The sequence below is a fragment of the Camelina sativa genome, chromosome 16, assembly GCF_000633955.1.
Source record: "Camelina sativa cultivar DH55 chromosome 16, Cs, whole genome shotgun sequence".
Classification (NCBI taxonomy): Eukaryota; Viridiplantae; Streptophyta; class Magnoliopsida; order Brassicales; family Brassicaceae; genus Camelina; species Camelina sativa.
In genome coordinates, this window is record NC_025700.1 from 27,474,916 (window position 1) to 27,483,808 (window position 8,893).

The following is an 8,893-nucleotide window of genomic DNA, read 5'->3' on the forward strand; positions in this document are numbered from 1 at the left end:
ATCGGAACCTAGAAACAAAAAATTTAAGCCGTTTAGAAATTTATAATAATAATTTACTGTGAATGCTATAACATAAAGCTAATGAAATAAAATTATTCATAAATAATTAATTGATAAATTACATTTTTAAGTACTAAGAAAAGCCATTAATGAATAATTACATTTTATAAAGAAAAAAAAATGTTTAGTGAATAGAACAAATTTGCTTATTAGTATATAGATATCATACTTTTCCAACTCCAAATTCTAGTTGTTATGCTGTCAAAGCCAGTATTATAATAGGTAATTTAAACTTTGAAGAATTAGGCGTACGCAACATTTATAGATATAAAAAGTATATAGTCCTTAGACGACCGCTTACATGCCATTTAGACAATTATCCGCTAATCAACCAAAGCGTTCATATAAACGTCAGATTGGAAAGACAAGAAATGGACCATTATAGATTTCAGTCTTAATATGCGTTAAACGCAGCGTAACCCACTTTTTCGAACTGTTTGTACTTTGTATTGGAGTGGATAATGAAAGAGTAAACGGATGGAATTGGTAGTTGAACTAAAACTCATGGAATGGATCACCTAAACCTTTAACTAATTTTGCTTATTGTCTCACTACATAACATCATTGGTAAACAAAAACCGAAAACACTATTCTCCTTGTCCTTATCGGGTAACATATTCGTTTTTTCTGTTTTCCGTTATACAAAAAAAAAAAGAAAAAAAAAACTATACAAATTTATAGTCTCCAATAATTGATCAAGAATATACTTTGTATTTATTTTATAGGAATATTATTATTACCACTACTCTTTCATGTCTCCTTCCATTTCTTATTTGGCTTTAAATACTATTCCAATCTCAAACGAAAGGTTGTTTTGTTGTCTCTTTTCTCTTTCTTCTTCATCTTGATCATCCTCTCCAATACTTTTTCTGTTCTTTTTTCTCTATTCGATTCATTGCTTTTCTATACCATAAACATTAATGTAAGAAGTGCTTCGGATCTTTATAGGTAGGCTAACATTTATTGTTGTGTTGGATTCGAGCATGACTACGAGATTCAAAGGGCTTTATCACAAGAGCTTCAAGTGTTTCTCCGACATTTTTGGTGAATTGATTAGAATTCTAATCTTGTTTGGTTTTATGAAATGGTAATGAATGATCATTAGAATGATAACGATAATGGATTAAATGTTGGACTTTGTTTTGTAGATGAGGAGGAGGAAGAGATGGAAATTGGATATCCAACTGATGTCCGACACGTGTCACATATTGGTTGGGATAGTTCATCGAGTAATGCACCTAGTTGGGTAAGACATAATTTTTTTTTTTGTAGCAACTATTAGAATTTATGGATTTTTTTTTTTTTTTTTACAAATAATGATGTCTCTGTTTTTTTATGGATTTTTATTATTTGTTTTTAGTATTATGAGATGAAAAAAATATAAAAATATTAATGTTGATCGATTTCGGTTTAGTTTAACCGGTTGATAGAATTTTGCAGCTACATGAATTCAAGACGAGCAAGAATGTTTTAGAGCCAAACTCATCGTGGCCATTTCAAGGCAAGTTCTTTCTATTATTATTGTTAACGTTCTGTCAATAATAAGCTAATAATTTCCACATATTATTACTCCTCATTGAAATTCATACCACCAAATAAATTAATAAATAATTGATGAATGCATAAAACTAATATGTTTGATAACATAAATATATAGATTTGAAATCAGCGATGGAGGCATTTGGAGAAGTTGAAAGCAACAAGGAACTGGAAAGAGAATCAACAAAACAAAACCTGAAGAAGAAACTCTCTTCAAAAGCTTCTCTATTTTGTAATTCATGGTCACCAAGATTCTCAAGATCAAGCAAGGTCCTTGCTTAACTATTTTTCGTTTTTAATTTGGCATGCCATTGTTTATATAATAAAATATATATAGTGAATATAGGGTGAGTTATCAATCTTAATGCTTCCATTCGAGATATATCTTTTCAGAAGTGTGTACAAATTAATATTCATATTGTTTTTGCAATGATATTGGAATGGGTTTTACTATTTTCACAAATTATAGTTTCTAAAAATATCCACTAAGACATTTTATCTCTATCTGATGATTATGACTTACTTTAGGAAAGAGTAATTACACTGTAAAAGATGGAAAAATTTATCATTTTAGGCTTTTAGCTTAGAGGAGGTTGCAAATGTGAATTATCATGTATATGTTTATCACTTGTTATTGACGAGGCTCGAAGATAATTATAAACAACATTTTGTTTTGGGGGTGTTAGGATTTGATTTGGGAAAATTGGGGCAATCATGGATTTGTGTGGGTCTGTCGTAAGTGCAAGATAGTCGCGAAATTTATTGAGCTGGTTTGAGTGAAGAATATTTGATGGTTATTATAGTTATAAACTTGGGACTTTAAAAACTTTGCAGCTCAATATTTACTTCGTACTTATAGTAGTTTAGTTTAATGGTGTTAGTTTGTAATAATACTCCCAGGTTTGAATCAAATGAAATGATGCTAAAAAAAATTCAAAAAAGAAAATTTAAAAGTTAAAACAAATTTGGATATGAATGACTTCCTTTACATAATCCAAAGTATAACGAAATAGTTTCATTTATCAAGTGGTAGTGGTTATAGGGTTAAGTGGTTCTGAGTTGAGGAGCACTTGCCTTGTAAATCTAGGTTAGAGATCGATTTCTGTTAAGCGTGTAATTTACCAAATCATTATATTTGACCAGTAGAAATGGTATCCTTTTATGCCTATTTAAAAACTCAATAAATGGATTACTCGACGGGTATATTGTATTCTCACTCCAAAGACATTAGTCCGTGGTAAATATCCGGATCACTATTGGACTAAAAAAAAGAAAAACGAAGTGGGCAATTCAATATTCGTAGGTTCATTGGCTTGCGGATATAGTAATAAGCAACGGATCGGATCGGACACTTTAAAGTCTTGCCGAATGGACCAACAAGCCTTTGTTAACATGGGCTAAAAAACTTCTCTACAGCATATATGATCCATCCCATTTTATTAATATCTACTATCTTTTAGGAAGTAACCAATTTGTAGACTAAGTAGTAGCAAAGAAGGAATGGAAACGATATATTGTTCTGTGACCATAAAATGCAAAAACTTATGTAAGAAAAGTCTCATATGTCGCCCATACCCTTTAAACTATTTAGATTTCTCACTGTGTCATTAAAAAGAGAATGGTAGCAGGACATGCATTTCAATCATAATAATAAAAAAAGAGATGATAAACTTACGGAATATGTGAAGAACAGCGCAAACGAAAACGACTTGAGAATCAATATCATTCCTTGATGCTGTCCACTTGCTCAATGCCAATGCGGTAAATTCTGTGAATTAATTAAAACTTTTTTTCTTTAAATCTATACCCAATTTAACAGTAAAAAAGTAATTTTAAGAAATACTTATCAAATTTCTATTAAAAGTTAAACACATAAAAAAGTTACTGTTAGTTGTAAGAGAAAATCTTTGCAAGTGGGATTGTTTTAGAATGCTGTGTTTATTAAAAATGTATAATTATTTTTTTTCAAAACGCCATTTGTGTCGTTTTTACAATTTCAACTGACCATTGTGTTACCAATTCATGGTCATTTCAGTATCTAATAGTTAAATGAATCAACGACTCATATTTCACGGAGCAAATCGCGCATGCAGATAAATCCATCAACTGAACAATTTGGACAGCGATGTTTCAGATGATTACGTTGATTTCCCCAATCTTACGAACTTTCCTGCAAACTTTTCCTAGCCGTCGAACATGAACCTAATTTATTACCCGACCTATAAACACACACATATATACATGCAAATGGACATATGTGTTGTATGAATCAGTGTCTGGTGAAGAGGGAGTTTGTCGTGTAATGAGAGTTGCATGTGTTCAACAACTTTGTTGTGTTTTGTAATTTTCCTTTTGGGATATTTTCTACGGTGGGAATTCCATTTGCGAGGTCGCATCATTGGCGAAGCGCCCTTTGTACGGCCAACATGTGACCAGACCTTCTTTGATTTCAACGGTCCATATTAATATTTCACTGACTAACGTTACAGATATATATATATATATAATATATTTAATACTCTAGATCCTGTACCATTTTATTGTCGTTAGCATCGATGACGAATGAAAATGACAAGCGATACATCGTGTTGTTCGTGTTATTGTTGCCAAACCGATGAGGCGATGATGATGTATATAAGTTAATCATATATATTGTCGTTGGTTTACATTTTACAACTATCTCTATCAATGATGATTTTGGTAATCCAACGATATAATTCTCATTGAAATATAGCTTAACTTACAAACTAAACTTTGGCACATGTAAATTACTCATTGACTCTTGATAAATGATAACTATAGACGGCAAGAATATAAAACCAAAATTGGAATAATTTAAGTCCACAAAGGAGGAGAAAATAAAAATCTTGAAGATTGAAAATTCTTTTCTGTAATATAGAAAATTTAAAAGCAAATTAAAAAAAAAAATCAAAACATGAAGGTTTCAGATATTTTAAAATTTTGATAAATATCAAGAAAATAGTTGAGTACGTGTAGACTATTTCCAAAATTGATCTTTGCTTCTTTAACGTAACGTAACGTAAGACCTTAAGACTAAACACTTGGTTTCTTTATGGTCATAAATATCAAATTCTGAGTAGAAATAATTTATCAAATCCTTAAACCGGATCTAATGCACCGCCTCTCCCATAGTTTGACGAATGTACCCATACAATTTAAACCACAAAACCTAATTATAAAGGGTATTTTCGTATATTCCAAAAAGTCTGAATAACCCTAACTTGTCGTTACAGTCAAAAACGAAACCTTTCCCTCCTCTGTTCTTAATATCTTCCTATAAATTCTCTTCTTCTTCCTCTTCCACTTTAACAAATAAACAAACGTCTCTTCTCTCTCTCCTTCTCCCTCTCTGATATAATCTTAAACCTACCTCGAGTTCATCGTCTTCTTCAATAACTCAAGAAGAAGGATTCACACAATGATCTCTTCAGTTAAACCTACTTCATCTTCCTTCTCCACGGCCTTCTTCTCCAGCGGGGTTAGGCGCTCAATTCCAGCAAAGCTTCAATTTTCTCCTTTAAACATAATCAAAAACTGCCATAACCAAAGCTTCAGCTATAATGCTGTCTCCTCCCATCAAAAGCCTCTACACATTTCATCTGCTTCGAGTTTCAAGCGTGAGGTCAAAGTTCAAGCTTACGAGGCCGATCGATCTCGTCCACTCGACATTAACATCGAGCTATCCAACGAACAGTCGGCGCAGAAGCTTAAAATCGGAATCTACTTCGCGACTTGGTGGGCACTTAACGTTGTTTTCAACATTTACAACAAGAAAGTCCTCAATGCTTTTCCTTACCCGTGGCTTACTTCGACGTTGTCTCTCGCTTGTGGCTCTCTGATGATGCTTGTCTCTTGGGCTACTAGAATCGCAGATGCTCCTAAAACTGATCTTGATTTCTGGAAAACTCTGTTCCCGGTAAGAATTTAGGTTTCTTGAATACTCTGTTTTCCGGTAAAACTGATCTTGAGCTCTGTTTTAGGGTAATTATTTAGTAATTTACTCTGTTTTACGGTAAGAAATTAAGTTTTACCGTGTTTTCCAGTTAAAATATCGGATTTTTCATGATGTGTTGCTGGATGGATTTATAATTTGTGTTATTACGATTCAGAGGTCGAGCTAGTTATAAACTAAAACACTAGAAGTCTAGAACAGTGGTAGAACTTGTTTGTTGTCTGATAGTGAAGAGTATGTTTTGTGATTTATGTCTGCTTTTCTTTTTTTTTATTCAAGGTCGCTGTAGCACACACGATAGGACATGTGGCAGCAACAGTGAGTATGTCAAAAGTAGCAGTTTCCTTCACACACATCATTAAAAGTGGTGAACCAGCGTTTACTGTATTGGTCTCAAGATTATTCATGGGCGAGACTTTTCCTCTTCCTGTCTATCTCTCTCTCTTACCAATCATCGGAGGCTGCGCTCTCGCTGCTGTTACGGAGCTTAACTTCAACATCACTGGTAACTACTCAGAATCCTATAAGATTGGAATTTCACATTGTGACAGTTGTTTGATTTATGGTCTTATGTGAAACTTTGTGGGGTTTTTTTTTTGGCAGGGTTTATGGGGGCAATGATATCGAATTTGGCATTTGTGTTTCGGAATATATTTTCCAAGAAAGGGATGAAAGGGAACTCAGTGAGCGGAATGAACTACTACGCTTGCTTATCGATGATGTCTCTTTTGATCCTCACTCCATTTGCTATTGCCGTCGAAGGTCCTCAAATGTGGGCTGCTGGTTGGCAAAATGCGGTTTCTCAAGTCGGACCAAACTTTGTCTGGTAAGAACTAAAAACCAAACGAATACTCTTTTTTTTTTTTGTATTTTGTAAAGATTTATAGAACTCAAGTGGCAATGAGTGGATTGGTTAATGTCTCTTGTATAAATTGCAAGAAACTTAATGCATTGTGTTACATTTTTGATATCAACAGGTGGGTCATGGCACAAAGTGTGTTCTACCATTTGTACAATCAGGTCTCATACATGTCCTTAGACCAGATTTCGCCGTTGACATTCAGTATCGGTAATACGATGAAACGTATCTCAGTCATTGTTGCATCGATCATCATTTTCCATACTCCGATTCAACCGATTAATGCACTCGGTGCTGCCATTGCGATTCTTGGAACTTTCCTCTACTCACAGGTAAACAAAACAAACTTTGTTTCTTGGTTTTGGTTAGCCGCCAAATCACTTGATGAAATATACTAGGTTAAATATTTGGTTCTTTATGAAATAATCAAATAGCCAAAGTTTTTCTTTTTCGGTTACTCAACTTGGTTTTTCAGTGACGAATTTATTGTTCTAATGAACTTTTCATTAACATTCTCTGTTCCTTCCTTGAGCAGGCGAAGCAGTGAGGGTGGTTTAGGAGGCAATTTCTTTGGTTGATCTTGAAAAGAAAAAGAAAAAAGTACTAACAAGAGAGTAGCCAGAGAGGAGAGAGTATTCCGGTGAGATCAACATCGGAAAGTGCTTTTTTCCCGTCAATGAATGTGAAGAAAGTGGAGCTTGAAGTTCATGACCATGTTATGAGTCTTNTTTTTTTTTTTTTTTTTTATATTGTATGTATCTCATATTAGACTAATTTTTTATTATATAAAGCACAAGTCACATGTCCAATCAAAATAAGTCAGATCAGATTCTTAAAAAAAAACAAACAAAAGTCCATTAACGAGAAAAACTAAGTACGATCATGCAAAATAAAAATTTAAAAACAAAAAAACTCACAAACACAACTGATTAAAAAAATATATTCCTAATTTTACTCCCCACTAATAACTCCACGTTCATGGTGGTTTACAGCATATCTTCTATATAAATCCAATTTCAGATTATACTCTCACCATTTTCTTTGAAAAAAAAATCTAAATACAAAAAACAAAACACCACAAAACAACTTTTATCTTCAATTACCAATTTACGAGTCACCACCATATTAGCCAACCACCGGGTATAATACTAGTTATAAAATATTGCAGAAATTCATTTTTGTCTCTTCAATCTATTTCTTATAATTTTCTAAGAAAATGTGTTTCGGCTTTTAGTTTTTTTTTAGTTTTCTATAAGGGTTTACATCATTTTAAAACTTTAATAAAACATGTAAATACTATACTATAATTCATTTTCTAATTTCTATAGAATAAAACAATAGTGAAACGACAGCGAGACGGAAAAAAAAAAACATTAATGAAACGACAGCGTAAGAGTAAAAGGAAGTAGTTTGGGAGAGAGTCCCACATCGGAGAGCTAAGAGTTGATAAGTAGTGAAAGATGCATATAAAAGAAGGGTCTTGGTCGTTGGTTAAAAATCACGCAGCCATGTGGTGAGCACAAAGCGAACTGTTCTTTCGCCTTTTACTAAAGAATACCGTGTGCTCTCCACGCTAAGTGGCATACGCCTATTTTTGGAGGGATCGATCTTCGTGTCGACCCAACACTATTATCAGTTGGAAATTTTGAACTCAACTAATGACTTTGTGCTTTTGCTATATACAGTAAAGATATAGTTTAAACATTCTTTGTTTCTTGTGTTTTTGTTACTTAATGACAAATTCACAAACAATCGCTGATTCTTTGCTAACGAGCCAGTAGCCACATCTGTCAATCAGTACACCATCACTATATAATAAATTAATAATATGCTTTTAAAAAATAAAATTAGTTTTCAGCTAAGCTTTTGAAGATAAAATTAGTTTCAAACTTTCAGTTGTAATAGATTTTCGGATTATTTTCTTTTCAAATTCAAATATTATATTAAAGGTGAATTTGGGAAGAAAAAAAACTGGAATCAAACATGAATATGTTGATTTTGAAAATTTCCTAACCAAATCCCAGTATATACTAGGTTGACTTGATCATATAGAGATGAGATACTATTACCAGAGAGGCAGAGACGAGTCAACAACACACAGGAGATAATAGACAATGATCATGAGATAAACTGGCTATCGCCGCAAGCAAGAGATAGAAATTTAAGTTTCGAAAAACACACACTACTAAGACTCGTAAGAGTTTCGAGCCCATTCACACAACACGAGATAACAGTAACCCACACAAAATCCAAGAGCTTTTAGAAACATGTTTCTTAGTATTCCTCTCCTTCATCATCCTCATCGTCACCACCTTCAGCACCGACCTCTTCATAATCCTTCTCCAATGCAGCAAGATCCTCACGAGCCTCAGAGAATTCTCCTTCTTCCATACCCTCACCAACATACCAGTGGACGAAAGCACGTTTTGCGTACATAAGATCAAACTTGTGATCAATACGGG

At 33.3% G+C, this 8,893-nt stretch overlaps 3 protein-coding genes across 5 annotated transcripts in view; 2 read left to right on the forward strand and 1 right to left on the reverse strand.

Moving 5' to 3' along the window:
• LOC104752835 (CRIB domain-containing protein RIC9) lies at positions 785 to 2,054 on the forward strand. 2 transcript variants are annotated; one of them, XM_010475096.1, is made up of 5 exons: positions 785 to 868; positions 1,009 to 1,104; positions 1,209 to 1,306; positions 1,501 to 1,561; positions 1,718 to 2,054. In XM_010475096.1, exons 2-5 carry the CDS (start codon positions 1,044 to 1,046, stop codon positions 1,879 to 1,881), a joined length of 384 nt encoding a protein of 127 aa, XP_010473398.1. In that variant the 5' UTR covers positions 785 to 868; positions 1,009 to 1,043; the 3' UTR covers positions 1,882 to 2,054. The 2 variants fall into 2 exon arrangements, with proteins under 2 accessions (XP_010473398.1, XP_010473397.1); XM_010475095.1 differs by lacking the exon at positions 785 to 868 and having other exon boundaries at positions 875 to 1,104.
• On the forward strand, positions 4,918 to 7,158 carry LOC104752836 (glucose-6-phosphate/phosphate translocator 2, chloroplastic). Its single transcript, XM_010475097.2, has 5 exons — positions 4,918 to 5,536; positions 5,852 to 6,077; positions 6,176 to 6,398; positions 6,550 to 6,763; positions 6,967 to 7,158. Exons 1-5 carry the CDS (start codon positions 5,039 to 5,041, stop codon positions 6,976 to 6,978), a joined length of 1,173 nt encoding a protein of 390 aa, XP_010473399.1. The 5' UTR covers positions 4,918 to 5,038; the 3' UTR covers positions 6,979 to 7,158.
• The window catches only part of LOC104752837 (tubulin alpha-2 chain), an 8,668-nt gene continuing 8,253 nt past the window's right edge, over positions 8,479 to 8,893 (reverse strand). Inside the window, exon 5 of one of the 2 annotated variants that reach the window (XM_010475098.2) lies at positions 8,479 to 8,838. In XM_010475098.2, coding sequence (XP_010473400.1) covers positions 8,706 to 8,838 — 133 coding nt within the window. In that variant the 3' untranslated portion in view covers positions 8,479 to 8,705. The remainder of the gene's footprint in view (positions 8,839 to 8,893) is intronic. The other variant, XM_019238307.1, reaches the window with a different exon arrangement.